At 50.9% G+C, this 20,578-nt stretch overlaps 2 protein-coding genes across 3 annotated transcripts; one reads left to right on the top strand and one right to left on the bottom strand.

Annotated features, from left to right (window-relative positions):
• Positions 1 to 1,688: 1,688 nt before the first annotated feature.
• Fahd1 (fumarylacetoacetate hydrolase domain containing 1) lies at positions 1,689 to 2,921 on the bottom strand. Its single transcript, XM_034506212.2, has one exon. The coding sequence runs from the start codon at positions 2,919 to 2,921 to the stop codon at positions 2,256 to 2,258; it is 666 nt and encodes a 221-aa protein (XP_034362103.1). The 3' UTR covers positions 1,689 to 2,255.
• A 113-nt stretch (positions 2,922 to 3,034) lies between these two features.
• Positions 3,035 to 18,045, top strand: Hagh (hydroxyacylglutathione hydrolase). 2 transcript variants are annotated; one of them, XM_034506211.2, is made up of 9 exons: positions 3,035 to 3,174; positions 5,862 to 6,037; positions 6,705 to 6,769; positions 9,482 to 9,599; positions 10,267 to 10,375; positions 14,205 to 14,308; positions 14,604 to 14,705; positions 17,291 to 17,370; positions 17,789 to 18,045. In XM_034506211.2, exons 2-9 carry the CDS (start codon positions 5,933 to 5,935, stop codon positions 17,886 to 17,888), a joined length of 783 nt encoding a protein of 260 aa, XP_034362102.1. In that variant the 5' UTR covers positions 3,035 to 3,174; positions 5,862 to 5,932; the 3' UTR covers positions 17,889 to 18,045. The 2 variants fall into 2 exon arrangements, with proteins under 2 accessions (XP_034362102.1, XP_034362100.1); XM_034506209.2 differs by lacking the exon at positions 3,035 to 3,174 and adding an exon at positions 3,306 to 3,510.
• The last annotated feature ends 2,533 nt before the right edge of the window (positions 18,046 to 20,578 follow it).

Here is a 20,578-nt window from a genome sequence, read left to right as displayed (position 1 = left end):
GCATCATATTCATGCAGTCCCCATGGAGATCACAGGGTGTTGGATTCCCTTGGATTGGAGTTAGGCAGCTGTGAGCAGCCATGTGGTTGCTGGAGTTGAACTTGGATCTTCTGGAAGAACAGACAGTGCTCTTAACCTCTGGGCCATCTCTCCATATCTGAATATTACAGTTGCTGAATCCACTGAAGGGGAGTTTGACTTCATTGAATGTATCCTTCAGTTTTTTCATAGGCTATATTTGTTTAGAATAAGTTGAAGGGATATATTTCTTCTGGTTGTTGGGTTTAGCAGCTCAGGAATTGAGAACTAGATTGTTTTTGATTCCTGTATCCAAGGATTGTGTGTGTAACACTGATGTCAGACATGTGTGACAAAGCTCATTCTGTGGCTTGGTGGACACTGACCCCATGGCCACTGTACATTCTGGGAACTAGTTTGTGCCCTCAGCTTGCTTAAGTGGTCTGTTAACTTGGTAGATGTATCTCAGCTGAACCTTGTACTTGCTAACTAGACTAACATTACATTGCAATATGAACACACCCTTTGACTTTGGGAACCCAGCCACAGGAATTAAGAATTAACAGTGTGTTGATTACGACAGCAAATCCTAATGTCTAAAACCAGGGGGTGGAAGTCACAATAGCCAGTGTAATCATCATGTAGGAAAATGGTATGATGTAGTACTTACCTGTTCCATCAGCAACACTCAGGCAGATGAGGAGAGGCTCATGGGTTACAGGCAAGCCTGAGCTACATGGTAAGACTGTCTTAAAAGAAAGATGTAGAAGCAAATTCTCTTAAAACAATATTTTATGCAGATTTGGAAGAATTTATACCAAATATTTAACTTCAGCTGTCTCTGGGTAGATGAACCTTAAAGTGTTGTGTTCCTTTCTTACCTAAAATTCCTCACTCATCTATAATAAACATTGATTGCTAAGTAATTAAATAAACTACTAAGGGATAAAAAAAAAATAGAAAACTTAGGCCAGGTGGTTCACAAGTTCAAGGTCATCCTGAGCTACAATAGTGAGACTCTTGTAAAAAATCATATTTATTAAATAGCATTATGGGACCTCAATAAATAATTAAGCATGGGGCTCACAGAATATCTAAATGCTTAAATTTTCTTATGTATCTACTTATATGACACTACCTACACTGTGGTTAAAAATTGAGTTTCTGAGCTTGTGTCAATTTCATTACAACTTGGCTTCTCTGCTTCAGTTCTATCGTCTAAGTCTGCGTTGTCATCAGAAATAATAATACCAGCAGCATAGCTTTCCTAAAAAAACCCCACAGACTACACAGAAGTATGGGATGACGTATGGTTGGCATATTGCCTCATAGTAATGATAAGTTACTAAAGAGGTGTAACATGCCTTCTTAAAGGGTCCAGCAGGCTCCAATGTACCCTCTCAGCAGAAGCCACTGTCTAATTCTAGAAGACTCCACTGGGCCCTGACAGCTGTGCTGTGCATCCTCGCAGGCATTTTATCAGAAAGGGCTGCAAGCATGAACAAATGCATCATCCTCAGGCCTGCCAGTTTCCTAGGGCCTGTGTCTTTGCGGTGGAGATACTGGTTCACGTCGTTAATAAGTTAAAGCGTGATGCTCAGGAAGCCAAAGGTCAGGGTCCTAAGTCCCAGAGACAGAAATACTCCCCACCCTAGGATAAGAAAGTACACTTTTAAGTGACCCAAGAAATGGTCTTTATTTGGAAAACAATTTCAAAATTATCTTCCAAACTCAGAAGCCACAGCCAACACATACACCCAAAGTAAACAAGGCAGGCCTGCGCCAATAGCTCACTGAACAGAAATTTTATCTGATTTGGGGGTGGAGGACTTTCCCAAGTAGAAGTCAACTGGAGTGCTCTGAACAAACAGCGTTCCTAAAGGCCAATACCATCAATGAGTTACTTGCCTTTGCAGCTTTTAAGTCTCGTGCTATGAACTTCAGAATGATTTATTGAAGTCGTATTCAGTGCAGTTTTAGAGAAGAAAACTGCAACTTCTCAAAGTTTGGTTTTACACATTCTCCTCTTGGGAAGCATTATATATCCTTTAGTTGGTTGTTCCCAATTCCATTTCTGTCCCAGTTCTTTTAGATCATGTTATTTATTTTTTAAAGGATCCATCTTTTTTTTTTTGACATGTCTAGCAATCTAATGACATAATTTTTAGATTTTCATTATGATTGGCATCTATTTCCCTTGCTTCTGACTCCCTTCCTTTGGCACTCATTAAGAAGACTCAGTATTCTGACCTTTCCACCTTGAACCTCATACTAACTACCCCGTCTATGCCGGCCTCGATCTCATCATTTTCTTTAACTGGCCCTACTCCCTTTGGGGTCCCGGTCAAAATAAGATCTCCTTCTTCCAAGGTTATTATCTTGGAAACATAGCTGATGATGTAGGGGATGGAAAAGATCATAGATGATGTTTTGCCCTCCTGCCTGAGCTCTCCGTTGACCTTGAGCCACAGTCTTAGGGCATGAGGGTCAGGAATCTTCTCCTTGGGCACAAAGGCGCTGACCGGGCAGGAGGACTTGAAGCTCTTGGCCAGGGTCCACGGCAGCCCCTTCTTCTTGCACTCTTCCTGCACATCTCTGGCAGTCATGTCCAGGCACAGGGCGTAGCCGGCCACGTAGTCCATGGCTGCAGCCTCCGGGATCGCTTCACCACGCCTGCCCAGAAGCACTCCCAACTCCACCTCGTGGTGGAGGTTCCGGCAGTAAGCGGGCATTAACACCGGTGAGCCCTCCGGAGCGTACGCGGTGGACGGCTTCAGGAAAAGCACAGGCTCACTCAGCACGATGCTGCGCATCTCCTTGACGTGGTCTGCGTAGTTCCTCCCCACGCAAACGATATTCTTGCCCCACTCCCAGAAGCGAGACAGCGGCTTGGTGGAAGCCATGGTACAGCCTTGGGTCACGTGACCGCCGACACCCCGGGACTACGGCGGCCTCCAGAGGACTCGCTGCCTTCGGGCGCTGTCCAGGCCGGAGCGGCCCCGCCCTTCCTTGCACAGCTGCGGGACGCTGAGGTCAGCTAGAAGTCTCTGCTCCCTGGAGACTGCCCCAGAGAGACGTAGAGGCGCGCGATCAGCCTGCCACCTCCTCGTACACCTACTTCCTGACCGAGTCTCCGGGCCAAGGCTTTCAGGGCAGGTAGGGAACATTTTGGGGGGCAGGAGCTACTACTGATTGGCTAGGGGCGGTGCGACGGTGCGAGACAGGCACTGGTTGGCCGTGAGCTCTATGGGCGGACAGTAATGGTTGAGGGCGTGGCCTATTGGTAAAGAGCCGGAGCTGGTTGGTTGGGAGCAGTACGAGAGGGACACTGATTGGCTGCAGTTGCCAACGCCAGTGTTGATGCCCACGACGCTGGTGTTGCGGACTCCGCGACCCGGCTGTGCACCCTGTGGGTCATGGTGCTGGGTCGCGGGTCGCTGTGCCTTCGGAGCCTGTCAGCGCTGGGAGCCGCCTGCGCGCGCCACGGTCTGGGTAAGTGTGTCTAGGGACTGACGCGGCGCGGCCGGGTGCCGGAGACCGGACGTCGGTTGGGCGAGCCCTCGCTGTCTCCAGGCGCAGGTGCTGAGCGCTGCCGGGCGGGCGAGAAGCGGGGCCGGGAGTGTTGAGGGCCTTGGAATAGGCATCTGGCGTTTGCGGGGTCCGTGGCCGGGGATCGAGGCAGAGGGGCTGTCACCCGCTCCCTCCCGGCCGGAGTCGGACTCCAGTTCTGGGATCGCGACTTCAGTTTCTAAGGCAGCATTTCCTCTTGGCGTCTAATTAATGTTGGGACGGTGGGTTGCCAGAGCCCCGGAGCTGGCCAGCCTGAGTTCAGCTAGCTGGGAACTTTGGAACAATCGTGATTGAAAGTGTGTGGACCATCTTTACCAAGAACCCCGCTCGTCGCGAATCCCAGAAGTATGGGTCTGTCCATTTAAGGGATACCCCTTAGTGTCACTGCCGAAGTCTGTTTAGGAGCTAGGCGAAGGTACAATTACTACTGAGCAGCTGCTCATGGGAGTGGGAAGCTCAGATTTGGGGCTACAGAAGCCCACCCGGTGAGAAGAGGAAACTCTCTGAAACGGCTTTTGACGTTTGAGCAAAATAAAACATGTCTGTGGATTTGGCCTTGAACACAGGATGCAGGTCTGTGATCTCAGTTCAAGCAGAATGTCCCTAGTTGCAAACTAAGGATCTGGGAGCGATGGATTCCTTCCATAGGAGTGATCGCATCTTCTCCAGAGCAGTCAGGCTCTCTTCGGACCTAGAGTGGGTTCAGCACTAGTTAACAACATGATCTTTACCCATGCAGTGTTTATTGCCTTTTGCCTTACGTAAAAGGGCTCGTACTCACCTGTTTTCAACCTCCACCGTCCATCGGCTTGGATACCTGATCTTACAGAAATTCGTATTTTGCTGAAAATGAGAAGGGTCTGGAAAATGTCCAACTATTGTGCCAAAAAGGAGAAATGGGGATCAGGGTTGTGACTCGGTGACAGAGCACTTCCCTAGAATGCTTAAAGCCCTGGGTTTCACCCGAGGCGTCACAAATTAAAGTACAGTTTGGTTCGTTTTGCTGGCCTTGGTTATTAGAGTTGATGGTTTTATGTATCACAGGGTCAAAGCTGTTGTTTTCTGAATTCCTTTTGAAAGAGAGAGAGAGAGAGAGAGAGAGAGAGACAGACAGACAGACAGACAGAGAGACAGAGACAGAGACAGAGAGAGACAGAGAGACAGAGAGAGACAGAGAGTCAGAGTCAGTGTGATTTTCCCCTCTCTAAACCTAAGAACATGTTTTTAGAGGCCGCAATGTATTTTCAGGTTGAATGAAATGTTTTGGCATCTGTCCACTGGGTGGAGTATAGTTTTGTCCCTTGGTCACTTGATGTCTCCTTGCCCTACGCCAGGACAATCCTTGTATGATGAGTTCTATGCCTGTCATGCTTGAGTCCCAAACAGCAGTTTCTTATCTTCAAGAGCTGGCGCTGTGTTTTCCATTATGCTGGCCATACTGAGAAAGCACCGTTCTCTCCTCTGGCTGATGGCCTGAGAAGGGCTGCAGGTGCAGAGGATTGAACTGTCACTGCAGAGGCCATGACTGGAGAGTGAGCACCACTCTGGTGCTGTGTCCTGCCACCTTTAGGCTTGGGTCACACCACAGGCAGGTAGCACAGCCTGTGGTAACTCTTGAGAAGAAATACCCAGATCCCAAGTCTAGCTTAAGGTGTAGATCATTTGCATTGCATTTCGGAGCCCCTGAGTTTCTGTTCCTTCAACTGCAAAAAACAAATTCAAATGAAAGAGTCTGAGACAGAGAACTGTTGAATTTAAGGCTAGCCTGGACTACACTGTGAATTTTGGTCTAGAAAGGGATATAGAGCAAGATCTATTTTTTTTAAAAAAAAAAAAATTAACCAGTCAGGATGGAGAGATGGCTCAGCAGTTAAGAACACTGGCTGCTCTTCCAGAGGTCTTGAGTTAAATTCCCAGCAACCACAAGGTGGCTCACAACCATCTGCAATGGGATCCAATGCCCTCTTCTGGTGTGTCTGAAGACAGCTCCAGTATATTGATATACATAAAATAAATAAATAAACCTAAAAATCAATCAACAAAACCCCAAACCTAAAAAGTACCTCCCCCCCCAACCAAAACAAAACAAAATAACAATTCTGTACCTGAGAGAGGCTGACTTACTTGGTCTCTGCTTTCCAGAAGGATGTAGTGAAAGGATATCCCTCACAGGAGCTTCAGAAAGCCAGCTCTTGTGCCATTGGGTGTGAGGGGTGTGGTCGCTCTGAAGTCTTGGTGAAGTGTCCTAAGGTTCCTCCTGTGTGTTTCTTCAGGTCAGGCCCTGTGGGGACTCTCTCTGTGTCACACAGACTTCAGGAAGAATCTGACTGTGCAGCAAGACATAATGAAGGTTGAGCTACTGCCTGCCCTGACTGACAACTACATGTACCTGATCATTGATGAGGACACCCAGGAGGCTGCCATTGTGGACCCCGTGCAACCACAGAAGGTGTGTGGCTCTTTCTGGCTCCCTGCACCCTGTCATCCAGTGTGCAGTGTTCATCCACAGGGCTACAACCACAGACTTTATGGCTTTGTGGAAGCTCATCCAAAACAAAGTTGTCAACTGACAGTGGTGGCACACGCCTTTAATCCCAGCACTCAGGAGGCAGAGACAGGTGGATCTCTGCGTTCTGGCCAACCTGGTCAACAGAACAAGTTCTAGGACAGCCAGGGCTACACAGAGAAATCCTGTCTCAAAAAAAAAAAAAAAAAAAAAAAAAAAAAAAAAATCCCCAAACCCAAACAAACAAAAGCAAAACCAAACAAAAAGAAAAAACACAGTTGTCTAGCTGCCGGTAAGTGGGGGGATGAAAAGGGCACAGGAAACCTCAGGCTGCTTTGGCAAGCCAGACACATGCTATTAAGTCTCTGTGCCCAGACCTATGTGAGTCCTTAGATCTGGCTCATCTTCCGTGCTCTGCCCCGGTGCTGTGGGGAATCTCAATTGGAGCCGCTGGGGCGTGGATAGGTTATGGGTGATATAAGTTATGCCTGTTGTTTGGAGTATGGTCAGTCAGCAGATGTGGGAAGAGGGCTGGGCACCCGCTCTGCAGGCAGGTGAGCCGGGCCCAGAAGTGTGACTGGCCTTTATTCTGCCTTCCTCCCGGCTATAGGTTATAGAGACTGTGAAAAAGCACCGTGTGAAGCTGACCACAGTGCTCACCACTCACCATCACTGGTAAGTACCTGTGGGGGGATGGGAGGAGGGATAACCTGTCATTCACCTGGGAAGTTGCCGTACTTAGACGGGGTGAGTCCTTGAGCAGGAAGGATTCTGAGCATGCACCCAGGCTCTTGCCTGTAGTGTATCTTTTGGCTACTTTGTGGGTTCTCATCTCTACCACCTTCACCCCCTTTTTTCCACCTATCAACCCCCTAACACTAGTAGCACTAGGAACGAGAGAGAAAAGCAAAGAGGGACGAGGGGTGAGGTTATCATTAGATTACTTCCTGTTCATTAGGGGCATCCAGTTCCTTAGGGCAAGTTTCATCTCTTAGCCAACGGGACATATAATTTCTTCTTCCCATTCTTTCGTCTTTGCACAAGACTACTTAACAAACCATGACCAAAAGCAACCAACCCACAGCCTCCCAGCAGCAATCTTCCCCCTCGGGCCCTAGCATTTGGACACTCTCTGAAAAGTTCCCAGAATTCCAAATATCACACTCACAGAAACTGCAGCTGGCAAAATCATACCTCTGCTAGAGCACAAGGCAAATCCTAGTCACCTGCTGTGGACAGTCTGAAGCAGCCCTGTATCCGACACCTGGGATTAAAATGAAAACACATTCTTATAATATTTCTGTGTTTTTCAAAAGAAACCAAAAATTTCACCTCACCTGCCTTCTTCCCCTTGAGCCAATGACCTCTGAGTTCCACTAATGCAGCAACTTCCAGGTGAGGTGCTTGTGACTTGTGAAGAGGAGAGGGGGTGTGGCCAGCACCCTCCAACACAAGTGTCTACTGCTGTCTCCATAAAGATAGGCTTCTCTGGCCACAGGAGGACCCCCAATGGCCACCTTCCCATACCTTAGGCTCATAAAAAGTGAAGAGAAGGGAGGTACCAGAAGGGGGCAGCGACTGGGATGTAAAGTGAACAAATAAATAAATAAATGGAGAAAAAACCATGATATTATCATCCATCCATGTCAGAGAAAAAAAGAGTAGGTAGGCATTAGTATTTTCTTAACAAGTAAAACCCAAAACCAGCAAAATGAGGAGACAGAGGCAAGAGATCCCTGTGAGTTTAATGAGTACGGTCATATCAACTGTAATCTTGTCTGCATAGTGAGCTTCAGGCTGTGAGAGGTGTGGTGATCGGCTTCTGTTATCCAGTGGTTTTGGTGTTTTTGAGATGGGATTCCACTCTGACACAGGCTGGCCTTGAACTTGCGGCTTTGGGATAATGTTGCCCGAAGCCTTATTCCTGGCTTTTATTCTTCTTTTCTTATTTTTTGTGTTGTTGTTGTTTTGAACCAGGGTCCCTGGCTGGCCTAGCACTTGCTGTGTAGATCTTTTGAGGGTCTTCAAAGGCAGAAGGAACATTTGCTTGGCTCTTATTTTCTTTTCTAAAGGACTCCATGGAGAAAGCCAGAGCCTTTCTCTTTGACCCTGTCCTGGGAGCTCCCACGTTTAGTGATATAAGCGAAGCCTGGCCTGTGCCCCTGTCACTCTGTCTCTGTGGCTGGTTGAGCAGAGTCTCACGGCTCCTCAGGGGCGGGGAGTGGAGCCTTAGTCTTGGCCTGTGCCTCCCAGCATGGCTGCTCTGTTTTTCAGGCTCCTGCCCCTGGGGTCCCTGTGACTGACACTTCCACCTTTGGGGATCTGGTGGGAGCTGCCTTGAAGCTACCAAACCCTTCCCACACTTGGCGTCTCTCTTCCACCTCAGTAACGATTACTTCAGATGCCTCTTTCCTGATCATGTCAGGATTCTGGATTTTTCTATCACCTTCTCTCATAAATGCCACCATCAAGCCTAAGGGCGGGCCTCAGGTTTGGCCTGTGGCCCACAGGACTGTCAGGTAGTGACATTTTTAGGTGATGAGGCCATGGTGTGTGTTCTGGCCTGTGTCACCGCTGTCCTGGAGGCAGTGGAGCAGAGGGTTGGGCCATGTGTTCCTTCCTGTTACTGAGAGACCTGCTGCTTCATGGGTTGTTTTACAATGGAGTAAAGTAGCCAAGGAGCTAACAGGACATAGATGTTTCCTTTCCTTGTCTTGGAGCTGAGGTGACTCACAGTGTGGGGATATTCCTAGCTGTAGCTGTAACCATCACCATGTGGGGATATTCCTAGCCATAGCTGTAATCACAGCCCTGCTCTCTGCTGCTGTCTTTTTGAAAGGTGAAAGGGCTCTCTAGGGAACCATGGGAATCCCTGGTGTGTGTCTAGGAGGTGCCTCCACCCTGGCTGTCCTGTGCTCTACATGCAAATCTCCCCCAGGTGGGTGGTGGTGTGCTTCTAGAAGTTCCCAGCATAGCCTTTGCCAAGCACTGGCCAAAACTGGGTTGTACATTAGGATTACCTGGGGGAACTTCCCAACCCACATCTCCACCCTGGTGCCCAACCCCTCTTGCCTTGTGAGGCTTCTGAGCAACTGGGAGCTCTCCAGGTGATTTTCTGTGCCCCACGTCATGTGAAACCAGGCCTGGGACTCTGTATGGGGTCTGTTTCCTCTGTCCAGGGGCATGCTGGGCACCTGAGAAAGTTGTCTTCAGTGCCACCAAATGGCAGGTAAATAGTGGCTCCTGGTCGCCTGTTTCTCCTGGAAAGTGTATAGGCAAAGTGAGAACTCCATTTGGTCAAGTGTTAAAGGCAAGCAAGCAGCCCGCTCCATCTCAGCAGGTCACCCCAGGCCTCCTGTCACCCCAGGCCTCCTGTCTGACTTCTAGGGACCACGCTGGTGGGAATGAGAAGCTGGTGAAGCTGGAACCTGGGCTGAAGGTTTACGGAGGTGATGATCGCATCGGGGCCTTGACTCACAAGGTCACACACCTTTCCACACTGCAGGTACATACCGAGCCATGGGGAGAGCTCGAGAGAAGGCCTGCAGGATGTGGGGTCCCCAGGCATCATTTGGAAGGCAGCTGGCAGGCAAGGGCCTGCCTCAGCATTGCTTGACAGTCGTCTGTTTGGGAGCATAGTGAGAAAGTCAACTGCAGTGTGTGACTGGGCACTGGGGAAGGGCACAGAGTGGCCTGGAGAACTCACAGAGGCCCTGTGGGATCTTTTTGATTTCTTGGATGTGGTGGTGGAGCTGTGTCTTAGGACACGCAGCTGCAGTATTTGGGAAACTTGGTGAGGGTGTGAACAACTTCCACAAAGAGAGGCTGTACAGATGTGGAAAGAGTGTACACCTTGTTGAATCTCTGTGTGTTGGGGCGTTTGCATTGCTGGGTCAGCTTTAGGTTTGAACCCTTGAAGTACAGAGCTGCAGAGGGCGGGGGAGTGGGGTCAGAAGCATCGGCACCTGCTAGGGCTACCCCTACACAGAGGCTTGGCTCCTCTGTGTCTGGGTCCGGAGGCCAGCTACAAGGCCTGGGTTGCTCTGCAGGTGTCTCGAATGCAGGTAGATCCTGGACTGAGCACATCCAGGTCGTCAGCAAGAGGTGGAGTGGGGTCATTAGGAGTGCTGCCATTTGTGATGGTCGGGCTCATCCCAGGACCTCTATTTCAGGTGGGGTCTCTCAGTGTCAAATGTCTGTCAACACCCTGCCATACTTCGGGGCACATCTGTTACTTTGTGAGCAAGCCTGGTAGCTCAGAGCCTTCTGCTGTGTTCACAGGTGAGTGACAGGGCTGGGAGCTCTGTGTGAACACTCTCTTTGGCATTGTCTGTGTGAGGGAAAACCCTTGTGCAGAGAAGCAGGGTATTCCCTGTCAGACCTAGCAGGGGCCGCATCTTCTCCAGCACCACATCCCACAGAAGAAAGCCATGGCCCCCAGGATGGAGCCTGAGGTTCGCTTCAGACTACAGAGTGCAAAGGAGCTGTGAGCTGAGTGTGGGCTGCTGCCGTGTACCCGGCTGCTGCACCGGGGGTCTGTGGTGTTCACCCCTCTGTGCCAACTCCACCCCTACCCTCTAGCAGCCAACCGATTGGCGTGGGTTGGAGGGGGGCTGAGGAAGACCCCAGGGGTTCCACATGTCCTTTCTGCAGTCTTGCAGAGTCCTGTGATCCGAGCTAGGGCAGCACAAGTCAGTACCTCCATCCTGGCTCGGGTGGAATGAACCCAGTGACTCCACAGAGCCAGAAGCCTAACTTCTGGAGGACTGCCACAAGTTCCAGGCCATCCTGGGCTACACAAAACCTATCAAAAGCCAAAATTGAACACAAAAAGCCTGGTATTCTGTAGTGTGTTTAAAGACAAGCTGGGGACCTAGGCAATTTCATGTTTCCCAAAGGAGATCTAAGTCTCCAACCCAACTTCTCTTACTTCAAAGCCCTGGTACGACCTCATTAAGGACAAGCAGGCACGGCCTCCAGCCAGGCTCTGAACCCCAGTGGTTGTCAGGGGAGGGCAGCGCATTGCCATACACTGTATCACAACTGTAAGAGCCGGGCACCAGGCCCCCTGCACACGCTGCCCCCTGCTTTCAGCCCCCACTCGGCCAAGGCTGCTCAGTGCTGTTGTCTCAGGTTGTTCTGCTTCACAGCCTCCCAGTCAGCAAGCACCAGCACGGATTCCTGTTTTTCTTCAAATATGGAAAATTCCTCTGATTTCTGGACAAACCTACTGTGGACTGAGTGTGAACTGCACACACCGCCCCAGGCTCGGCCTCATGAACCTCCCACTGCAAAGTTAGGCTTCAGGCTCTGCGGGGTGGGTCTGTGTTCATGTCACCTGAGCCAGGGCAGAGGTACTGCCTTGTGCTGACCTAGCCAGGATCACAGGAGTCTGCAAGGCTGCAGGAAGGACACTTGGAACCCCTGGGGTCTTCCTCAGCCCCCCTCCAGCCCATGCCCATCTGCTGCCTCCTGGGCATGGGAATTACTGGTGTGAGCCAGCACACCTGACCTGAATTTCGTGTCTCCGTCATGGCACTGCGTGGTCCATGCTCAGGCCCTGGGCTCACCTCCACCCTGGGTAGCACTGGTTCTCAACCTTCCTAATGCCATGACCCTTTAATACAGTTCCACATGCTGTGGTGACCCCAACCATAAACTTATTGTCATTGCTACTTCATAACTGTAATTTGCAGCTCTTACAAATCTCAGTATAAATATCTAATATGCAGGATCCATGATATGTGACCCCTGTGGGGAGGGGTCGTGACCCACAGGTTGAGAACCGCCCTATAAAGTTGAGCGCTGTAGCATGGAACAGGCCAGTACTCTGTGTGTTCATGCTCGGTCTGTCGCGATTGGTGGCTTTGCTTGGGTTTTCTGAACTGCAGTTCTGCTGTGGTAAATGATGACAAGCATCTGGTCCTCAGCTTATGACCATCAAGGATTATTGAGGTGTAGACTCAGCTAGCCCACTTGTGTTGGCATGGCTGTATGCGCTGCAACAGTCTCTGTGTCAGTGTCTGTGAGAGCAGATGACAGCGCCTCCCTTTCAGGCTGTCATGGGCTGATAATGGGAAGCCACATCAGGACATGCTAGCCTTGGGGGAAGGGGTGTGTGTGTGTGTGTGCGTGTGTGGTGTGTTGGGTGTGTTAGGTGTCATCCCCTTGTGTGTATGTGTGTCTCTGTGTGTGTGTGTGTGTGTGTTTGCTGTCATTCCCCAGGTGTGTGTGTGTTGGCTCTCACAAGTGTTCCCCAGGTGCACTTGTGCTGGTTAATTTTTTGTCACCTTGACATAAATTAGTCTTCTGGGAAGAAAAAAAAAACCTCAATTGAAGAAATCACCTCCTCTGGGAAGTGGTGGCGCACGCCTTTAATCCCAGCACTTGGGGGGCAGAGACAGGCGGATTTCTGAGTTCGAGGCCAGCCTGGTCTACAGAGTGAGTTCCAGGACAGGACAGCCAGGGCTACACAGAGAAACCCTGTCTCAAAAAACCAAAGGGAGGGAGGGAGGGAGGGAGGGAGGGAAGGAGAGAGAGAGAGAGAGAGAGAGAGAGAGAGAGAGAGAGAGAGAACCCACCTCCATTAGATTGGCAAGTCTGGGGAATTTTCTTGATGAATAATTGTGGGAGGGTCCAGCCTTCTATGGGCGGTGCTACCCCTGGGCAGATGTGTCCTGGGTTCTATAAGAAACCAGACTGAGGGAGCCAGTAAGCAGTTGTCCTCTGGTCTCAGCTTGAGTTCCTGCTTCCAGGTTCCTGCCCTGACTTCCCTTCACGGGAGCTGTAGGATGGAGTCAGTCCTTCCCTCTCTGACTTGGTTTTCACATTAACAGAGAAGCAAACCAGGACAGCACTGTCTACTTTGTCTTAGTGGTGGGGTGGGGGTGGGTTTCTTTTATTGGCCCAGAACATTACCAGGCAGGGTGAACTAGCCAGCATGCCTGGGTTCTTACATGAGTTCTGGGCATGAGGCTCAGGTCCTGATGCCTGTAAGGCAAGCATTTTCCAGCTAACCAATCTCCTCAGCCCCATTCTATGTTCACAGTGGTTGGAGCCCAAGGCCCATGTCCTAGGCAGGTTCTTGTATCACTTATTCCCAGTTGAGCTTAGGGCTGGGTCTCTCATGTCTATCTTAACAGAAGGTACTGGGTAACAGGAGGGTGCTACAGGATGTAGGCCCCACGATGTCCTGCACCTGCCATAATTGTTGGGCAGCACCCGGCCTGTGATGCGAGGTTTCCTCATAGCGAGGTTCACTGGGGCAAGCTCTGGCATCAGCAGTGAGGGCCAACCATGAGGCATGTACTGTTTAGTAGCCCAGGAAATTTGAGTCAACCACCACTCCAGCTGACCTGAACTGTGCAGGAGTGGAGAGTGGCAGTGGGTGTAGCCAATAGAAGGGTGTGGTGGGAGGGAGGGCCAGGCATCTTCTGCAGCTGTAGTATATGATAAAGCCTGCCTAGGCAGAGATAGGCAGACTGGGCACTGAGAGGCAACAGGGGACAGTGCTGGGGACAGACTGGCAGGAAGTGTTTAGGACAGATGAGTTTAGGGCTTCAGGTTTGGAATCTCTCCTTGTGGCTGTCAGGAGGAAGCCCAAGATTAGTGTGGTGCCCACTGAGTGGAAATCCAGGGTGTGAAGGGAACAGAAGCAGCCAGGTTGTCCCACCAATGCTGGGCAAGGCCAAGAGCAGTGCTCATTTGAGCATTGGGGAAGGAGTGCCTCAGGTGTTCTCTGCAACAAAGAGAAAGTGTCAAACATGATGGAGTGAGCAGGGAGGAGCATCCAAGGATCTGGGGGAGGGGCCCAGGAAGGGCTGCTGAGAGGTGGACGTGGACTGCCTTTGTGGTGATTTCAGCTATGGTGGGACTGAGGCACTGAGGGTGGGTCAGGGTACCTGGGTTCCAGCCCCAAACAGTGGGTTAGTGGCTCTGGCTGAAACTGACAGGATGGGGCACTGTGGACAGCCTTGTGCCATGTGGTGACGCTGCTGGGGTGGGGGCTGTGGGTTATGTTCTGGTGCCTGTCCATGAGTTTGGGGCTTAGCTCCAGGTGCAGAATGCCTGTGTATGAGCTGACCCTGACGCTGTCACTCTGTTTTTTCAGGTGACACATTGTTTGTTGCTGGCTGTGGGAAGTTCTATGAGGGAACTGCAGACGAGATGTACAAGGCACTGCTTGAAGTCTTGGGCCGGCTTCCTCCAGACACAGTAGGCAATGCCTCCCTTTCCCAAAAGCCCTGCATGCTCCGGGAACAGAGCTGCTGCATGCTGGACCTGCCCTTCAGGCCTAAAAACTATCTGCTTTCCCAGCTGGCCTGTGTGTGGTGGATCCTCTGGCCAGCCTCAGCTAAAAACTGAGGGGAGAAGTGGGCAGAGCCATACCCTTAACAGCCTTTATTGTATTCATTCTGTGTGGCCTCGTAGTATCCCCTAGTGCACGTAGTGTGTGGGGCGCCAAGTCAGGCTGAAACATGACATGGCCCTGTGTTGGCTTTTTCTTCAGAAAGTCTACTGTGGCCATGAATACACCGTAAACAACCTTAAGTTTGCACGCCACGTGGAGCCCAGCAATGCCGCCATTCAAGAGAAACTGGCCTGGGCCAAGGTGAGTGGGACTGAGTTCCAGAGCATGGCTTAGGGTCCTGTCATGGCACAGGGCCTTTCCAAGGGCCCAGATGCTGACACACAGCATGGTCTGGACAGCAGGTGGAAGCTACGTGTCACGAGCTCAGTGCTGGTCACTGCAGTAAAATCTGACTGGAAGGCACAGTGCAGGCCTTAGACTCTGCATCTTAGGATAAGGGCCCCAAACTACAGGGTCCAGCCTTGTTCCACACATACTGAGCAGTGGGTCAGCTGAACCCTATGTGAGGAACCTGCTTCCGCTGTCGGATCCTCATCTGCAGGGGTTCACCTCCGGGATGGCACCCGTGAGCCCCAGGCAGTGGCTCCTTCCTGTCATTCACCATAGATGTTTGTGAGCTGTGCACCCCTGGGAGGTGCGGCGTCCTTGTCCAAGTTTGCTGTGTCATTGTTTAAAATGAACTCTATCCAGCATCTTTTCCATCGGGAAGGGGGTTACAAAGTAACGCTAGAAAGTTTGGCGCACCTGAAATCCCAGCACTTGGAAGGCTGCATGGTGCAAGAGAGTTGGGAGTTCCAGACTAGTCTCAGCTACTTTGTACATTCTTAGCTAGCCTGGGCTACATGAGACTATCCCAGAACAACAAAGAATTCAAATACTGAGTCAGGTGCAGTGGTACCTATCTAATCTATTTAAGAGGCTGAAGAGTCATACTGCAAGTTCGAGGCCCGCCTGGGCAGCGCATCAAAGTCATCACCTCAGAAAAATGTTCAACCCCTCCTTAATTAGTTAATCACATCCATCTTAAGAGTATGCATATGTTCTCATAAAGGCCATACTGTGTGCACACTGTCCATACCATAATATCACTCGGCAACTTATTTTGTTCCCTTATTTCCCCTTGGTTCTGGGGATCAGACGCGGGGCCTCACAGTGCCAGACAGGCAACTTTGAGGTTAATTCACATGCATGCATGCGAATGTCTTGGATGAAACCTGTAGTTAGATAAACTTTTGACAGAGGACACCCACATATCCCTGCCATACCTGAGCTAGACAGCACTGCCAGATTCCCTCTGAAAGACACTTTTTAAAAAGATTTATTTTCCGGCAGTGGTGGCGCACGCCTTTAATCCCAGCACTTGGGAGGCAGAGGCAGGAGGATTTCTGAGTTCGAGGCCAGCCTGGTCTACAGAGTGAGTTCCAGGACAGCCAGGGCTATACAGAGAAACCCTGTCTTGAAAAACCAAAACAAAAAAATCTAAAAAGATTTATTTTGACTTTTTGTATATGAATGTTTTCCGTGAATGTACTTAAGTATATCACACATGTGACTGGTACCCATGGAGGCCAGAAGAGGGCGCCAGAACCCCTGAAATTGGAGTTACAGATAGTTGAAGGTTCCCATGTGGGTGCTGGGAACTGAACCTGGGTCCTTTGCAAGAGCAGTCAGTGCTCCTAACTGCTGAGGCACCTCTCCAGCCCCTCCCCCGACAAGGCACCCTTGACTCTCAGCACCTAGCGTTGGCAGTTGCCCTGTTTTCTAGCACTCAGCTGCCCTTCTCTATAGGGTTCTGTAACAAAACCATAGGCTCTTCCTCGCCTCTCCAGCTCCCTCTCAGCCTGTGTCACATGACTCGCTCCAGGAGTTCATCTGTTAGCTGTGGGTGGCCCCTCTGTGAGCTTCCTGTCATGAATAAGGGTGCCGTGCATGCATGTGTGCAACCTTTTGCTCATGCTTTTTGTTTGTTTGTTTCTGTTCTTGAGACTATGTTTAAAAGTGGACTTGCTGAACCATATAGCCAAATGTGTGTTTAACTCTTAAACTGATTTTCTAAATTGGAAATTTTCCGGCTGTTTAATGTTTCCCTCTCCACACCTGTGGTTCCCGATGCTGTGCATGCTAATGGAGCATTAGTGTTAGCGGCCTTTTTTATAACCCTTGGCTTTGTGTGTCCTGGTGGTGAGGGAGGTTCATGTGGGTGGCTGCAGCTCCTGTCCCAGCTCTGTCCCTCCATGTTAGCCAACAATAGTTGGACAAGAGCTATGTGGAGAACCCTGTGCTTATGAACTCCTCATCTTTGGTTTAGCTGTGTTCTCATCTTTGTTGTGGTCTGTGGTACTCAAGAGCAAGGCTATCCATGTGAGGTGGGGGCCTCCACTGCTTCCCCACTCCCCAGGTACTTCCTGGGAGTTCCTGGCGTGGGGAGTAAGCCCCACTCATCCTGTGCTGGGAGCCCAAGTCACTCACAGTCCCCCCTCCCGTGTTGCTTTTCTCACTGGGAGGGGAGGGGGCTTGCTGTCTTTGATTTTGTTTCTGTTGTGTGGAACACCAAGCTCACAGTAGTAAGGACAGGACTCGTCCGCCCCTCAGAGGCAGCATAGAGACAGGACTGGCGCAGTAGTGCCACAGTTGACCCTTGGGGACACCAAGACCACTGTGCATCCCTGCCGTGAGCCCAGCCTTGCTCAGAGCAGCCAGAAACACACTTGTCTGCCCTGCCTGCTCTTGCTGTGCCGTCTAGGATACACTTGAGTTTGTAGATCACTGAGACATTTGAAAGACGGGACCCATTGATCCCTATGTGACAGTGGTATCTTTTACAGGAGAAGTATGCCATTGGGGAGCCCACGGTGCCATCCACCCTGGCAGAAGAGTTCACCTACAACCCCTTCATGAGAGTGAAGTAAGACCGTGGTGGGGCCCCCTCTCAGCCGTACCCTCCTGTGGTAGCTCATGCTTTATGACACGAGATGAACCAGGGCTGGGCCCATCTTGAAGTGAGCGGGTCTGGCCCTCATACCCCAGCTTTATTAAGTGTACCCAAGAGGCAGGCTTTATCCCATAAATGTGATATGCTTTTCTTGGCATCTTGCAAGGATGTGGGGGACCTAGGACCCATGCAGGAAGTGGCTTGGAGGGCTTTCTTTAAAGATCCTTGAAGCTCTGGGCCTCTGGGTGGGCAGTATGGAGCTGGTGGCTCCTACCTGTGTGTTGCCGGGCCCTGCTGGGCTGGCTTAGTCCCAGCAGCTTCTGCATGAGGGCGTCCAGGCTCTCGGGGCAGGCTGCGTGTTTGCCTGCAGCCTGCTCTCTTGCCTCTGCAGGGAGAAGACTGTTCAGCAGCACGCTGGTGAAACAGACCCTGTGACCACCATGAGGGCCATCCGCAGGGAGAAAGACCAGTTCAAGGTGCCCCGGGACTGAGGCACATGGGGACAGGGACTTTTAACTGACTGCCCTGCTGCTAATGCAGGCTGGAGTCAATTTTAAGTTAATTCAGAGCCCTTAGCTTGTGTTATCAAATGTTCTAATGCATATTTATAAGAGAAAAAAAAAAGGTTTAAAGTATTTATTCCCATAACCTCTGCTTATGGACTCTATATTACCTCTGGCTCTACAGGTCTATAAGCTCAGGGTCTTATGGCCACACAACATCCAGTTTGCCCAGTTAAAGTGGTGCTTGCTCAGGCTGGGTAGCTCCTCGATATCCTGGCTCTTTGGGATGGAGATGGCTGGCACCTTTCTGGGCTTTTCTTCCTTTTTTGACTAGCCTCATGGGTAGCAGCCACTTCCAGGAATGAGTACCTGTGTGTGTCTGTGTTGGTATTTTCACGAGATTGCTTCTGTGTCAGTGAGAGCAAGTTGTGCCACAGCCTGGATCTTGGCTTTGCCTGTCAGGGGCCTGAAGCCTGGGCCTCCATGTGGCAGGGTCCTGATGGACATGAAGCTGGCCATTTGCCAAGGCCCTTCTCTAGGACAGGCAGCTTCTGGGTCGGCCGCCATGGAGGCCATAGCTGTACTCAGTGTCCTGAATACTCAGTAAGTGTCATGCTGGCACCCCTGCCCTGAGCAGCCTGGAGCCTGTCATTGAGCGTGTTAATGGTTCCTGTTGGCTTCCACCTTGTCCTATCTCCTCCTAGCAGAGGTTGGAGCTCTGCCTTTGCTGAGTTGAACCAGCTTGGCTATCCTGGGAAGCTGCCACCCGGGATTGGATTTGGAGGTGCAGCTCAGGCCGGGAGATGCAGCTGCAGCATGGCACCCACCATTAACCATCCTCGCTGTCTGTCCAGCTGCCTTGCATTGCATCGCCGCCCTGAAGTCCCGATGGCTGTAGCCTGGGCAGTAAGATTCCAAGGTTTAGGACATGAGTTGCCCTCACCTCGTTCCCCGGCCACACAGGTAGAACTCAAGCCTCCTATACTTCTGACCCACTGGCTATGGACTCAAGGTTTTTCCTCCCCCAGCCATTAGCTTCCTAGGACACCACGGAGCTTAGGAGAACTTTATTATAAAAGAGACTAGAAGCTGGGTATGGCAGTGTGTGCTTTAATCTCAGCATTTGGGAAGCAGAGGCAGAAGGTGGTGAGTTCAAGGCCAGACTAGTCTAAGAGCCCCAGCACAGCTAGAGCTATAGAGAGAGACCCTGTCTCAGAAGCCAGCTCTAAAATGAGGGAGACGGGGTGGCTGATGACATCACAGGACCCGGCATACAGGTGCTGTACACCACTGCCAAGCTTTCTGCCTCAGTTTCCACATTGTGATACAGTGGAGTGGTTGATGGAGGAGTCGCTGGCCATTAGAATGGAGCGAGTCTCCAGCTACTATCCCCTCTGCAGGTCTGTGGCCACCCCAGCCGCCCATTCTTTGTGGTGCCTTAGGCACCTGACCTGTGGGGAAACAGACACTGGGGTCTCAGGGAAATCAGTGAGTAGCAGACAGAGGCTGTGCTGAATGGAGACAGAAGAGTGAGAGTGGGCGGCGGAGACAGTGCCTCAGGGAAACAGGGAAAGGTGCAGCACGCTGTGACCCTTCCAGCTCAAATGGCCAGGGAGGCCTCACCCAAGAAGACATGTTTGTGTAAATGTGTTGGAAAGGGGCAGGGGAGGGGGAGGGGTAGGAGGGAGGAAAAAGGCTGGGGGGGGGAGGGGGGGAGGAGGAAGGGATAAGGATGCATTTATAAACCTGGCTGTGGGCACATGCGCTTAATCCCAGCTCTCTGAGTCGGAGGCCAGTCTGATCTACAGAGCGAGTCCTAGGACAGCCAGGCTACACAGAGAAACCCTGTCTCAAAACACCAAAACAAGCCAAAACAAAGTGTATGTGTGTGTGTGTGTGTGAGTGTGTATCCTGATATATAAGCACAAAGCTATCTATCCAAGAGCAAACTTAGTTGTAAAAAACCTCCAGCCTTCAGGGTCAGTGAGAAATGCAAAGGCCCTGAGTAGTGGCTGTGTGAACCCTGTGGCCCTTGGTTTAGATGGAGCAGCAGGTCCAGCAGGAAGCACACTCCAGGTGACTCCAGGTGGAGGTAGGTCCGCCAGCACAGTGATGGCCCAGGATGAATCACCGGTGGTGGGGTGTGAGTTGTGACTTCAGTGCTACCTGGGAGGCATCAGCAGATACTCTCAAGATGAGGTGCAGGTTGGGAATCTGGAGGCAAGCCATTTACCTCGTGACAAGGCGTTATTGCAAAGGTAATCAAGCTAACCAAAAGTCAGAAATGAGACAGACAAGGAGGGGCCTGGTAGGGCAGGGAGCACAGAGGGTGTGGAGCGAGGGTCCCCAGTCCTGACTCATAAGACCTGCCGCTTCCTGCTTGCACTTCCCTCTCTTGAATGTTAGCTGTTCTTTGATCTAGTGACCTGCACTAAGTCATTATGTCAGTAGGTGGGTGATGTGTTACTGAGTCCCAGTGCGAATCCCTCTATGGCCGGGAGACCACAACGGACATAACTACTGTGAGCTGCCCAGGCGTGGTAGTGCATGCTGTTAATCCCAGCTCCTGGGAGGCAGAGCCAGAAGTACCTGTGAGTTCAAGGCCAGCCTGGTCCACAGACCAAGTTGCAGGACAGCCAGGACTACATAGAGGGATCCTGTCTCAAAACAAAAACAAA

The sequence above is a fragment of the Arvicanthis niloticus genome, chromosome 6, assembly GCF_011762505.2.
Source record: "Arvicanthis niloticus isolate mArvNil1 chromosome 6, mArvNil1.pat.X, whole genome shotgun sequence".
Taxonomy (NCBI): domain Eukaryota; kingdom Metazoa; phylum Chordata; class Mammalia; order Rodentia; family Muridae; genus Arvicanthis; species Arvicanthis niloticus.
This window is presented reverse-complemented; position numbering and strand designations above follow the sequence as displayed.